The sequence below is a fragment of the Mustela nigripes genome, chromosome X (genome assembly GCF_022355385.1).
Source record: "Mustela nigripes isolate SB6536 chromosome X, MUSNIG.SB6536, whole genome shotgun sequence".
NCBI classification, from domain to species: domain Eukaryota; kingdom Metazoa; phylum Chordata; class Mammalia; order Carnivora; family Mustelidae; genus Mustela; species Mustela nigripes.
Genome location: NC_081575.1, coordinates 79683007 through 79695310, shown reverse-complemented (window position 1 = coordinate 79695310; position 12304 = coordinate 79683007). Strand labels below are relative to the sequence as shown.

The 12304-nt window shown below is 41.4% G+C and overlaps 1 protein-coding gene across 1 annotated transcript; it reads left to right on the top strand.

Annotated features, from left to right (window-relative positions):
• The first annotated feature begins 3441 nt into the window (after window positions 1-3441).
• GSPT2 (G1 to S phase transition 2) lies at window positions 3442-5999 on the top strand. The gene is made up of 2 exons (XM_059386184.1): window positions 3442-3570; window positions 3678-5999. Exon 2 carries the CDS (start codon window positions 3689-3691, stop codon window positions 5570-5572), a length of 1884 nt encoding a protein of 627 aa, XP_059242167.1. The 5' UTR covers window positions 3442-3570; window positions 3678-3688; the 3' UTR covers window positions 5573-5999.
• Window positions 6000-12304: the final 6305 nt, after the last annotated feature.

Here is a 12304-nt window from a genome sequence, read left to right as displayed (position 1 = left end):
GCCTCTGTGTTTCTTGTACCAGCCATGTATCCTTGCACCTCCACCCAGGGTGTATGTTTGAGTATGGATTTATCTTCACTTATCTAGGGAAACTGAGGCACAAAGTGGTTAAAGAAACTTAAGAAAGGAAATACTTTGAAATGCTAGACCCTGAATTTGAACCCCAGCTTTTTTGTCACTTCTACTAGTCAGTTTTTGGTTGCTGTTAATAGAAAACTCTGTTGATAGCACAGAAATTAATTGGAGAGTTAGAGGCTTTTAAATATTGTCCTTATAGGGCCTGGAGATGTAAGTGTATTCATGGCCTCTAAGAATGATTACATATGTCAGAACTGGCCCCAAGGGGAACTGTCACTGCTACCACCATTGAGGAGTGGGAAAAATCAGTATATTTTCAGTGCAACTGTTGGCTTAGGCATAGTGTGTATTAGTTGCCTACCTAAAAGCAGGAAAGTCTACCAGAGTTATCTCAGTGAAGATACTTCTTCAACTGGATCCATGGCTCCAAATCAAGCTTGCCTTACTCCACATCTCTCTACATTTAAAGTGGCTTTAAAGTAGATCTGATCAGTGTGCATCAGACTGAGAGCAGTAAAAGCATCAGCAGCCTTAGGAGTAAAAACTCTAGGAAATGGAGACTTAAGCTTTAAAATAGAGAGACAAGTTTACGAACAGACCTCAAAGATATCCTGAGAGAACTAATATAAGGCATCCAACACAGTCTTCTGAACCCTGTGTTCACTAGTGCCTTGATATTTTCCTGCTCTCCTTTTAGCCCATCTAATACTACTATTCCTCAACCCTGGATGAAACTTAGAACTCGGCTTGTGCTCTAGGCTGCTTGATGATGCTAGGTGTATGCTGGAGAAAAAAGGGAATCTCCAAATCCAGAGTACTGTATTATGTTTTTGTTTATGTATTTATGTATTATGGTTTTGTTTAATTGGAATTCTTAAAAAAATAATTTTATAACTCCCAAGTCAGCCACCTGCCTATACCCCAAAAGTTTGTTCTGTATCTTCCCCCATTCCTCGTTTTTCTTATTGCAATCTTCCCTCAGAATCTCCACACAGTTATCTCTTACTTCAGGAAGAAAACATAATTGCTCATAAAGGAATTCAACTGAATTATTCTTTCTCCCTTAAATTCATCCATATTTCCATTCTCTAAAGATAAGACTTTGTCCCCTTCCTCCATTTGTGATTTTTACTCACCAAATCTCCCAATCCCTTTCTTGTTATATAATAGATGCTACAAGCCAGTATGGCCTTAGAATCTTTTTGTCCATGTTTGAACACCAAGTCCACTATTTACTAGCTATGTAACCTTGGATAATTCACTCAGCCTCTCTAAACATCCATTTCTTAACTATAAGAGAGAGTGATTTAAGATTACCTTCTTCACAGAATGGTAGAGAAAATGAAATGAGAGAACCCATAGAAAATAATTGAAATATGACCTGCTACTAAAAAACTCAACAAAGTGAGTTATCACCAAATAGATGCAGTTTAATTGTAATGTACCCAATGAGAACATGGATACCTTTTGAAAAAAGGTGGATACCTTCTGTAATCATATTGGTGTTGACAGTACTGAGACAACTTATATAAAAATGCAGTCAAGTGAGTATTTTATTTTCTAATTTTATTATCCCTGTTATCATTGTAAACATTGTTAATGTTTCTATCTCTTGGGTGGACCTGCCCCTGCCCTGAGCCCCAAGGATGATGGCTTGTGAGGACCTCCTGCCACTATTTCTCATTTTTTCTTTAAGGTTTTAGAAATGAAAAATCCTCTGTTCTCTAACAGAGATATTAATAAATAGTAGTCAGGTTAACATTCCCATGATCAATTCAATTGACCCAGGTGAATCAAACATCCCAGGTCTGTGCTGCTTCCTTGCTAGTACTAATCTTATGTGAACACAACTGCCTAAACCTTGCTTGATAAGTTCTCCTAGAGACATTTTATTAAGTCTATCCAAGGTCTACAGAATGCCCAAGAAAGGCTCCAGCACATGTGTGGAGTATTGTCCAAGGGTCTCTGCACATTCAACCTCTCAGTTCTTCCTATTCATTGTGAATAAACATGCACACTCTTTTTATGTGACAACAAATAATTAAACCATTACCAGAGGGAAAAAGAATAAAGGGGTTTGATATCTAATGGCTTGGGAACAGCACAGAACTAGTAACATAGTGGCAGCCCTAGACCAAAACCATGAAGGGTACAGGTCTGTTAGACACAAAACATTTTTTCTAATCCTAAACTCTGGAGAACAAAATCGCTAAGTTATAAATCAGTCACCAATTTGTGAAATATTCTGACTCGTTGGATTTATTTAATATCCAACTAATGACCTTATCTTGTACTTTGCAAATTGTATTTTCCCAAGATCTTTTTTTTTTCTATTTAAGTTTTATCTAAATTAAGATGATTTACAGACCAGCTCTTCCAGGCTTTGGCTCAAATGTTATAAACTCTCACTGAGGGTGAGATTCTATTGATTAGTGTCTATGGACTTTGTTCATCTCAGGGGTCTTAATCAGTTTAATTAGGCTGGCATCCACAGCCTCATGTCATTACCACTAACTGAGGAAGGTTCCAACATGACACTTATTTGTTCTTGGACAAATCCAGTACCAGCAATAGCAGCAGTGAGCAGGGTTCCAAGCCTCCCAAATGGGGCAAGAAAGTGTGTGGATCTAGGGTGTACGGGGGAGGGGGGGTTTGTTGGTGAGTGGAGCAGGATACAGTTGGTTGGAATACAAGTGAGCTGAGTCCAGTGCTTGCCTGTGTGATCCAACACAGCATTTTAGGGTAGCCATTGTTCAAGCACCTGCACAAAAGCTGTAAGTTGGGCAGCTTTACTGGGCCTAGGTTTTCCTTTGGCATTCCTTCCACACACACAGCCACAGTGCTTCACATGAAAACGAGTTAAACCCCCATCCTTACACCACAGAAGCCATCAGCAAGAGTTACAGGGTTACGGGTCAGGTGGGGGAGGGCCCCTCTGGAAAAAGAAAAAATCAAAAAGCCTCTGGTATTCAAATTAATGAGTGATCTTATGTCGTATTTCCTAGGTTCAGCTACATCTTCATGTATTTCATTAGTGCCTCTCTAGTCACTAATGTCTTCCTTTGGTTGCTAGATTTCTGGGTAGTTAACCCATCTCCTGCCTCCATTTGTTCAATAGCAATTCCCGTTTTTACTTGGATCTTCGAGTAGAATTGTAAATCAGGTGTGCCAGTCTAGGTTTAATCATTACAGCGTCAAATTGCTCTCCCAGATCGTGTGAACAAAAATGAATGGAAAATTTCGTTTTACAAATCCTACTTTTGGACTTAGCCCATGGCTGAGAACTAAGGAGGCCGAGCGTACGGATGGCAGCGAGGGGTCAATCCACGCCCCGCGTTGGGTCGGCGGTGGAGGAGTCGGAAGTGGTTGGGGTTTGGGGGAGGAGATCCGCTCACACAGAAGAGGAGAGGGTTGATCCGCCATATCTGCTGCTGCTGCCGCAGTTGCGAATGCAGTGTTGGGGGACTTAGCTGCCTCTGCGCTGCCGCTAAGGTTCGCGTCGCTTCCCTTTGGCACTTCGCTCTTGCAGCCTTACCCCTTGGCGGCGTAGCCCGCTCTTTCTGGCGTGTTAACCCCGCTCCCTCCCCGCCACCCATCAGGTCCTCAGACCATGGATCCGGGCAGCAGCAGCAGCGACTCAGCACCCGACTGCTGGGACCAGGTGGACATGGAAGCCCCGGGTTCGGCCCCGAGCGGAGACCCAGCCTCCTCGGCGGTTGCCGAGGCCCAGCAGGAGCATCTCAGCTCGGCCTTCAGCCGTCAGCTCAACGTCAATGCCAAACCCTTCGTGCCTAACGTACACGCCGCGGAGTTCGTGCCGTCCTTTCTGCGGGGCCCGGCCCAGCTGCAGCCCCCCCCGGCCGACATCACCAGCATCGATGAAACCTGCACCGGCGCGGGCGACCTTCAAGGTAAAAAGCTGGGACGGGGGGCACCTGTGGAGCATTCCAAAGAGGAACAGTTAGTGTTGCATGAAGGTTCCAATTCAGCCGTTACCATGGAACTTTCAGAACCTGTTGTAGAAAATGGAGAGGTGGAGATGATCCTAGAAGAGTCATGGGAGCACAATAAAGAAGTAAGTGAAGCTGAGCCAGGGGGTAGTTCCTTGGGAGATTCAGGGCCCCCAGAAGAAAGTGGCCAGGAAGTGATGGATAAAGAGGAAATGAGAAAATCTAAATCCGTGTTCGTGCCTTCAGGTGCTCCTAAAAAAGAACACGTAAATGTGGTGTTCATTGGGCATGTAGATGCTGGCAAGTCAACCATTGGAGGACAAATAATGTTTTTGACAGGAATGGTTGACAAAAGGACACTTGAGAAATATGAGAGAGAAGCTAAAGAAAAAAACAGAGAAACTTGGTATTTGTCCTGGGCCTTAGATACAAATCAGGAAGAACGAGACAAGGGTAAAACAGTAGAAGTGGGTCGTGCCTATTTTGAAACAGAAAAGAAACATTTCACCATTTTAGATGCTCCTGGCCACAAGAGTTTTGTCCCAAATATGATTGGTGGTGCTTCTCAAGCTGATCTGGCTGTACTAGTAATCTCTGCCAGGAAAGGAGAATTTGAAACTGGATTTGAGAAAGGTGGACAGACAAGAGAACATGCGATGTTGGCAAAAACAGCAGGGGTAAAACATTTAGTAGTGCTTATTAATAAGATGGATGATCCCACAGTTAATTGGAGCAGCGAGAGATATGAAGAATGTAAAGAAAAACTGGTGCCCTTTTTGAAAAAAGTTGGTTTTAGTCCCAAAAAGGACATTCACTTTATGCCCTGCTCTGGGCTGACAGGGGCAAATATTAAAGAGCAATCAGATTTTTGCCCTTGGTACACTGGATTACCATTTATTCCGTATTTGGATAATATGCCAAACTTCAACAGATCAATTGATGGACCAATTAGACTGCCAATTGTGGATAAGTACAAGGATATGGGCACCGTGGTCCTGGGAAAGCTGGAATCAGGATCCATTTTTAAGGGCCAGCAGCTTGTGATGATGCCAAACAAACACAATGTGGAAGTTCTTGGAATTCTTTCTGATGATGCTGAAACTGATTATGTAGCCCCAGGTGAAAACCTTAAAATCAGACTGAAGGGAATTGAAGAAGAAGAGATTCTTCCAGGATTCATACTTTGTGACCCTAATAATCTGTGCCATTCTGGACGTACCTTTGACGTTCAGATAGTGATTATTGAGCACAAGTCCATCATCTGTCCAGGCTATAATGCGGTGCTGCACATTCATACTTGTATTGAGGAAGTTGAGATAACAGCCTTAATCTCCTTGGTAGACAAAAAGTCAGGAGAGAAAAGTAAGACACGGCCCCGCTTCGTGAAACAAGATCAAGTGTGCATTGCCCGTTTAAGGACAGCAGGGACTATCTGCCTTGAAACATTCAAAGATTTTCCTCAGATGGGTCGTTTTACTTTAAGAGATGAGGGTAAGACCATTGCGATTGGAAAAGTTCTGAAACTGGTCCCAGAGAAGGACTAAGCAGTTTTCTTGATGCCCCTGCACAATACTGTGAGAATTGACTACAAAAGTTCACCACTTTCTCTTATTTACTGCCCACTGACAGACTTTTCTTCATCTTTTGCAAAGAGAAAATTCACAGCAAAAATCCGTGTTTTGTCAGCTTTCTCATGTTGAGATCTCAGTTATGTTACTGTTGAATTGACCCACAACTTTCCTCCTCCTATGCCATTTTGCTTCCTTGGACAGAACCCGTGATAGCTTTGTAAGTGATGTGGGTGTAATTGTCTATAACAATGAAAAATTAATATATTTTTTAATTTTTCATTTTCCCTTAGGATATTTAGACAACCCTTGTTCCACGCAGATCAATCAGAGTGTGTCAGTGTGTGTGTACATGTTAAAAAGACAACTAACATGTCAATAAAATATTCCATTTGAAACTCTTCTTGGTATCTGAAATGCTTTTGAATATTTTTAAAAATTTGTACATAATAGTTTTCAATTAGCTTTTTTACTTTCTCAGGTCATTGAACACATCTTATTACTTGGGCTTTTAAAAACTGTCCTCCACTCACTGTTTTAAATGCGCCTTTACAAACTGCACAGGTTTGTATTAAAAGTTTTTCATTTGGAAAACGAATCTATTTGAGGGCTCTTCCCAGTGAACTTTGTTTTCTCTATCCAATTTGAATCAATAAAGGAGCTCTTCTGTTTCCCCACTTGTGATTTGAAGAAGCATTTCCACATTACAAACATACCTGGGGATTCAGACCCTATGTTGACTAAACTCTTATCCACACACTTTTGCTTTGTTCACCATGAGACTTGTGATGTGGGATACAACACAGTAAGGGGCATGACGGTTGAGAAAATACATGCTTTCAATAGGGCTGTAAGTCATTTACTGAAAAATAAGTGTTAGTGTGGGCCCCGAGCTGGGAAATGAGCCCATTCCACCCTTGTATTCTTCTGTGCTTGGAGTTGGTAGGAAAGATAAAAGTTCATTTTTACCATCGGATCACAACCCACATTTCAGTCAGAGACACTAGACTTGTCTCTGTACCCTGTATTAAGGAAAACACACTGCTCTCCGTCTTGAGATGGCTACTTCGATTGCTAGGACAGTGGCTTTATAACCTGCATAACTATCAACAACTGCAAGAGCTTTCAGTCTTGGTAAGTTGGTAGTGACCCAATGTAAACAAACACCTGCCCAGTGGTGGGCAGGGCCATTTCCTCACACTCATGGGCTGGTTGGATGGGGGTGGAGACTGGCTACCAGAACAACCTGGGCCCATGCTTAGGCAAAGACCATGTCCCCTTATTCATGGTCCCATGGTCTCTGTGCCCATGGACCTCCAGGATTTCTGACCTGTCAGAGATAGCCACGGGTCTTAACAGCATTAATAGCATGGTTCTGTGAATCATCCATCAGAGATCTTCAGGGGCACCCACATGGGAAATAAGGATTTTTCTTTTGTCCTATGTCAGCTAACCTAATCCACAGGGATACAGCTCATACTGCCTTGGACCCAGAACTTTCATAATAGAATATCAGTGGCAAGAGTTTCATCTTTATTTCAGATTCCTTCTCTTGCCTCTATGCTCTGAATTTTGTACAAAATACAGACCAATTCAGTGTCTGCTAGAAGTGTTACCCTGCAGCCCCTTAAAATTATTTCTGGTGCTACATCAACTTCATTTTTTTCCCACAATTTTAGTAATTTGCCAATAGGATTATTATAGATATCTTTCACTAATAGACCAAAGCTACAAGGAAGGACAGAACTTTTTTCCCATCCAGTTTGGATAATTTCCCCTCAAAAACTGGCTCCTTAGTGTCTTTCTCAATAGCCAGTTGAATGGCAAATTCTCCACCAGGAGCTCTGAACTGTGTGTGTGTGTGTGTACACACACAACTTCAGAGACCAGGACATAAACTTCTGGAAATAGATGTCAGAAACTAATTCTTTTCATTTCAGTGAGAAACAGATCATCCAGGTGATTGGAGACACCAGCCTGGCTCTTTAGGAAACTGGATTTAAACTCATGGTAACATTTCTTTCTAATGTCCTGAATGCCTTCCTTTCTAGTTCTTAATATCTGATGGTAGTATCCAATACTGCAAACATGGGGCTGTTCACAAACACACTAGTTTTCCCTGGTGCGTACAGAGCTGTGTCCTTTCAGAGGTTCCCTATTGCCTCCATTTCAGGCCAGTTTAACTTAACTCTCTTCAGAGCTTCATCTGGCAACCAAGATCATGTAGAATCTCCCCAAGTCAGACTACATGCTGTGATACATGGTGAACTTCCTGCTTAAGGCTTTCTCAATAAATGTCAACCCATAGGCTCTTGGCAGCTTTTCTCCCAAGCCTCTTCCTTTATTTCTCTGGTCCTTATGGGACAAACTGAAATTCTGGGAAAGGGGCCAACTTTCAGCAGAGACCCAAAAAGAAAGAAAAGAGAAGGTTTGGATTGGGTAGAAGTTAGCAGACCTCCCACATTACTCACTTTGAGCATCTTTCTCTGGTACCCAGAACAAACTGCCTGTGCTTTTAATACTTACTACGGTTACTGTTCCTGTCTTCAAAAGACAAATCCTTTCTCAAAATAGACACTCCTTTCACAATGTCTTGATTCTGGTGTACTGCAATGCAAGAGCCTGCTTTTTATAAGGTTTACTTATAAACACTTCACAGTTCAAATATTCAACTCATTTTAGTTGAAATGGGCTATTTGGTAGCAGGGAGATGATTAGTTACCATTTCATGACCATTAAAAAAGAAACTCTCTAACGACCAAAGAAGTTCTGCCAAAACCTGAGCATTTGAACATGTTCACATTAATCCAGATTTTATGTTTGACAGGGTTCTTTTTATATTTTCTGCTGAGACTATTGGTAGATTTCCATTTGTTATAGTTTTTAGTTACAATATCTGCTTAACTTACCCTTTAAAATGTCATATGGTTTCTTTTATAAGTTAGTGGACAAAAGGTTCAGGCTCTAAGAATCAGCCATCAATAAAAAGGAGTTCAGCAAAACCCCTTATTTTCTACAGACTCATATTAAGCAACCAGAATTTACATACACAGAAAATTTGAAGACGTTTCTCAGACATCTAATGAAGGTATTTCTTTGACTGCTGAACTTCAAAAGCATATGCAGAGAATATTGAGACCTGTCCCCCAATTTTAGCATGAGAGGGCAAAAGCAAACAAAAAGACTTGCCCATGGTCAGGCTGCTGTACACAATCAAGTCACTGTATCTCTCACTTGATACAATATGAATCCAATATGTATCCACTTAAAGCTTTTTTCACATTTGGAACACTGAGTAAAAAAGTTTCCTAAAGTCTCTAACAGAGACTTGGATGAATTATCTCCTCCAGAGACTGCTTTTACTAGCTCTACCAGTGACTTTTGCACACCAGTAAATTCACAGAAGACTGCATGGTCACATGGCAAGTGACTAAGACCCCAAATGGCTTCTGACAGTCCCCGGATTAAAGGTTAGTATTTGATTTCTACCTTTGTATTTCTTTTGGCACCTTGCTTTAACTGGTGTTCATGTAACCTATATTATTTAGCTTTCTAAACTGCTTTAGCTTCTTTTGCCAGTTTGGTAGGGTATATGTGTAGAGGTGAAATTAAATGTATTAATACAATTTTTGAATATCTAAAGGCTTAGCTCTGAGTGGTGCTAATGACAGAATGCTCTATCCCCATCTGTGTTCCTCAGTGCATGCTAAGCCAAAAAGAACTGTGATCTTAAATAGTAGATGAGCTGCAACCATGCATTTCGCATAGTTAAGAAGGGCACACATGGGAAACCTGGGTGGCTCAGTTGGTTAAGCCTCTACCTTTGGCTCAGATCACGATCCCAGGGATGGAGCCTCGCATCGGGGTCCCTGCTCAGTGGGGAGTTTGCTTCTCCCTCTGCCTCGCCCCTCCCCCACTCCCACCGCTTATGCTCTCTCTCTCTCTGACAAATAAATAAATAAAAATATTAAAAATAAATAAATAAAAAAGGGCACACAGAAGGTTTGAAGGGCAGGAGATAACCTCTAAGGAGGCCCTTAAAGGATGGTGATTCAGGATGGATGAGAGGTGGTTTCATGAGATCCTGGGGGTGAGTAAAACATTGCAGTGTTCAAGAAGAACTGTTTGCCTCTATGGATGGTACAGTATTCAAGGCCTGGAGGGAAGTTGGGAGCCTGAGAAATCTGAGAAATTTCATAGCAGAATCTGACCTGGGCCTGCAGGTAGTTGAGGGGGAGGTGTTGAATGCACATTAGATTCATTCTGTAAGATAAAAAGGTCAAAACTGCTAGAAATACTGGCAGCAAGAAAGCCAGCTCTGAGGATGATGACATTGCCATGATCCCCAGATATAAGTGTCAGGCTCCACACTATCTACCAATGCCTGACTGAGTTAGTAGAATCCAAGATAACACATGATCTAGATGTTAATAGCTGCAATGAAGGGCAATTTCTGCTCTATGTCACCCTAATGCCTCCACCTCTGCCAGAAGACTCCATCATTAGAAAAGGAGCCAGCATAAAATTATGTCTGCTTCTGCCTAGGAGATAGTGGGCCTCTTTTTCTTTCCCTGTTCATGTTTCAGAAAGTGATCTTGGTAAGCCAGAGAAAGAACTATGGCCCATGGCAGAGGGGTAAAGTAATGTGCTGTGAAGGCACTAATAGGACCCCCCAAACAAGCCACCTCACCTTCTCTTCCTATCTCCAGTCCCTCGTGCATAACATGGAAATAATGCTGGCTGCCCATGTTATGGGATTGTTGTGAGACCTGAACAAGGCAGAAGTTACCAAAGTCCTAGAAATGGTATGTGGCTCAATGCTTGTGAGTTTATTCCCCTCAGGACATAGTCAATCCTTATCCTTGACTGTGTTTTCAACCTAACCAACTCTGCTTTTTCTCACTGGATTTGTTGATTGCTAACCCAATGGCTTTTCCTAACAATGCCCTGTGGTAAGAAAAACTGATTTTTTTAAAAGAAGCAGTATGTCCAGTCCAGGGTGAAAACTCAGAATTTCTCCAATCCAGTCATAGCTATCCTATTCCCCTTTGCTGCTGTACACAATCAAGTCACTGTAAGGGAGGCTGGAAAGAACCAGCCTCCCTTACAGCTGAGTGTGGCCATGTGGCCCAGGTCTGCCCAATGAAGTATATAGAGAATGTATAGGGGATTTATATAGAAAAGGCTGTTTCTTAATAAAAAGGGTAGATGTGAGCAAAGATGATGATACTTGGAATGTGATAGAAATACCTGGAGTTGTTGCAGCCATGTTGTGACAAGCATGTGGTCATAGAGTCAACCTTCTGAAAATGGCTGAGTAGGAGGTTAGAAGCTTTGGAATCCTGGCATTTTTGAGCAGCTGAACCAATGCAAGTGTACTTCTGTACTTCTTATTCTGAGTGGGGGAGTGGGGATGGTAAGGCTCTGTTTAGTTATACCGTTGTCTCTAAACTTTTGTTGCCTAGTAAATTAATTGAAAATAGCTTTTAGAAATACCAGTGTCCTGGCACCATACCTAGAAATTCTGGTTAATTAGTCTACCTTGGGGCACCTGGGTGGCTCAGTCAGTTACGTGTCTGCCTTTGGCTCAGGTCATGATCCCAGTGTCCTAGGATAGAGCCCAGCATAAGGCTCCCTGCTCAGTGAGGAGCCTGCTTCTCCCTCCCTCTCTGCAACTCCCTCTGCTTGTCCTCTCTGTCAAAAAAAATTTTTTTTTAAATCTTAAAAAACAAAATCTATATTGTGGCTTTGGACATTAAAAAAACCTTTCTGTTATCAACAGTGTGAGATACATGACAAGATATAATACAAAGAAACCATGTCAGTCTCACACAGCTTCAACAATTAAGAATTCCTGGATCTATACTCCCACATTCTTGTCTACCCAGAGGTTATTTTGAAGCTAATCCTGAACATCATGTCACTTAATAAACAATTATTTCAGTATGTATCTCTAAAAGATATATACACTTTAAAATTATAGGCACTGTAACACTATTGCATTTTAAAAAGTAGTTATAATTGTGGGGCACCTGGGAGGCTCAGTGGGTTAAACCTCTGCCTTCAGCTCAGGTGATGATCTCAGGGTCCTGGGATTGAGCCCCACATCAGGCTCTCTGCTCAGCGGGGAGCTTGCTTCCTCCTCTCTCTCTGCCTGCCTCTCTGCCTACTTGTGATCTCTGTCAAACAAATAAAATCTTTAAAAAACTTTTTTTTAAATTTAAAAAGTAGTTATAATTGCTAAATATCTTCAAATATTCATCCTTAGCTTAACATTTTCCAATTGTTTCATACATAGTTTTTCTTTTTTCTTTTTTTTTTGTAAGTTGGCATACAGTGTTATATTAGTTTCAGGTGTACAGCATAGTGATTCAACAATTCTGTATATTACTCAGTGCTCGCCACAAAAAGTGTAGCCACCATCTGTCACCATACAATGTTATTACAATATTATTCATTCTATTCCCTATGCTGTACTTTTCATCTCCATGACTTAATTATTTTGTGACTAGAAGTTTGTACCTCTTATTCCCCTTCACTTATTTCACCTGTCCTTCAAGTCCCTCCCTTCTGGCAACCACCAGTTTGTTCTCTGTACTTACGATTCTGTTTTTGTTTTTTGTTGGTTTGTTTTTTAGATTCCACATAAAAGTTAAGTAATATGGTATTCATCTTTCTCTGTCTAACTTATTTCACTTAGTATTATAC

Coding starts and splice junctions, on each gene's coding strand:
- GSPT2 (XM_059386184.1), top strand. CDS start 3,689: ATGGATCCGGGCAGCAGCAGCAGCGACTCAGCACCCGACTGCTGGGAC.